This window comes from Puntigrus tetrazona, chromosome 8, assembly GCF_018831695.1.
Source record: "Puntigrus tetrazona isolate hp1 chromosome 8, ASM1883169v1, whole genome shotgun sequence".
Taxonomy (NCBI): Eukaryota; Metazoa; Chordata; class Actinopteri; order Cypriniformes; family Cyprinidae; genus Puntigrus; species Puntigrus tetrazona.
In genome coordinates this window covers 1,761,089-1,763,272 of record NC_056706.1, presented here as the reverse complement: position 1 = coordinate 1,763,272, position 2,184 = coordinate 1,761,089, and the positions used below count along the sequence as shown (strand labels likewise).

Below are 2,184 nucleotides of genomic sequence, written 5' to 3'. Positions count from 1 at the left end.
ATAATAACTAAATGTCTTCTAAATACGTTTTCTAACTTCCCTTAGGCATTGGAGGGAAAATACACAGTTCACATAATTATCATCAGTATTGTGCACGCGTCCTCTTACAAAGTGAAAAGTTCTGGTTTTACAAGTGATTTAATTTTCATAAACGCACGCATCTCGCCCGAGCTCTGGCTCTTTAAATAAGGCGGAGCAGCGGACTGATGAACGCACTGGTGCCTCAGATTATACACACACCAGCCCGCAGAAATATAATAAACAGAACGGCAAGTTGTATGAACAGTATTTTACTAGTAGGCGGGGAGTGTAATTGGTCCGTATTAACGCTTATCCTTTCATCAACTGTATGTTTTCTTAATAAATTACAATTTCCCGTGAACATAATGTGGAATAAATTATTATCATTCAATAATTATTGTCAGGACAAACTGAGACCGGCTAACCGCACTTGATAACTGTTACTTTTCTCAGCGCTACTGAGAACGGACCAATCACAGCTCATTGTGATTAGGAATTTTTAAGAGATGTTTTACAGAAATCGCTGCGGCTGATTTTTATTTATATATCCGCTATTAATCTTTAGAAATAACGGATGCATCCGATGATATTTCCCCCAGCACAAACGTTTCCAGCAAGACAAAAACATTTCCGCGATTTGAACGCGTCTCAACGGCGGATGGCACCGGCGAGCCGCGGGGCGCCCCCTGCAGGACCCCGCCGTTCGCGGCTCAGAAACCGTCGAAGGCAGAGACGCGCCGGCCTCAGCGGAGCGCCCGATGCCGCGGGGATTCCGCCTCTTTCTCCGCGCACGACATGGATTTCAACGTGAGGAAACTCGCTACAGATGCCGGGATATTCTTTTCGCGAGCCGTCCAGGTAAAAACGGCCCGTTTCTGGAGAGATGTACGAGTTTAAAGGCGGCGGTCAGAGTGTCGGTGACAGTTGATGTGTAACTCGTGACACCCGCATCTGCGTTTAGCTTAACGTTCAACAAAACGACACCAAACCGAGTTTCACAGATTAAATCACGAGTGCACTTTTAGCCCATTTAAATCTAGTTCGTGTGACTAATGTGTGTGTTTTAAAACCGCAATTAAATAGTGATATTAATTGGCTGAACGTGAGGCGTTTTTAAATACAACGTTATTAGGTGGCGTTTTTCTCTTTGGTGTTATTTTCATTCATGTTATTTGGCATAGATGTAACTAAACTATGTAATTTAATAAAACAAACGTAAGTGCAATCTGTTACAGTTGCTGAGAAATATAACGCTAAATTACAGTTAGTTATGAAAATGATAACCATTGCAAAGGATGATAATCAGCATTTTATCCACATATTAAACGTCTAATAACGGCTCTAAAATATAAGACACCAATGTTTTAGGGGTTTAGGACGCAGAATAGGTCACATGTTTGTTCATAACTGTTTAGGGTTTGTGTGTTTGTTTTATATTTATCTTTTGTTTGTTTGTTTTTGTGATGCCAGTGTTTTCCTGTCGTAAAGGTTGATTTTAAAACGGCATCCTAGCTATTTCTTATGATTTAGTGTTTTGCATAGTTTACATGAAAATGCTTAACCCGCCGAAAACATTACAAAAGTAATAAAATGTAATCGGTTGCATTACTTGGATAAAGTAGCGCGAATAGTTACACTGCTTATTACATTTTAAGTAGCGTAACTTGTCATCCGTTAACTCTTAGTAACCTTACTTTATTATTTTGATGCATTTTGTGTCAGAAAGCTCTCGTTACTTTCGCTCCAGTTTACAGAAGAGAAACTGGGACAGGCTGAGAAGACCGAGCTGGACGCTCACTTTGAGAATCTGCTGTCCAGAGCTGACTGCACCAAAAACTGGACCGAGAAGATCTACAGACAGACCGAGGTTCTTCTCCAGCCGAACCCCGGTGAGCAGGTGCTGGTGTCTAGTGAGTCGGTCCACGGCGCGCTTCATCTGTTTCGGGTGAAAGCCGCTGTACGCAGAAGAAAAATACTAATTTTGTCCTGTTTGTTTAAGGAAAGTAGCTCCAAACAAAGATCACGGAAGCACGGAGTGATGATTGAGTTTTTCCAATATTTAATATTTATAATATTTTTTTCTGAAAGATCATGCATGCATTTAATACGGAAAGGCTGGTCACAGTGGCTGGTGAGCAAAAAAGTTAATATCAAGCCATATAT

At 41.0% G+C, this 2,184-nt stretch overlaps 1 protein-coding gene across 1 annotated transcript in view; it reads left to right on the top strand.

Annotated features, from left to right (window-relative positions):
• The first annotated feature begins 723 nt into the window (after positions 1-723).
• The window catches only part of LOC122349998 (endophilin-B2-like), a 13,488-nt gene continuing 12,027 nt past the window's right edge, over positions 724-2,184 (top strand). The window contains exons 1-2 of the mRNA XM_043246175.1: positions 724-879; positions 1,769-1,910. Of these exons, the coding sequence (XP_043102110.1) occupies positions 817-879; positions 1,769-1,910 (205 nt within the window). The 5' untranslated portion in view covers positions 724-816. The remainder of the gene's footprint in view (positions 880-1,768; positions 1,911-2,184) is intronic.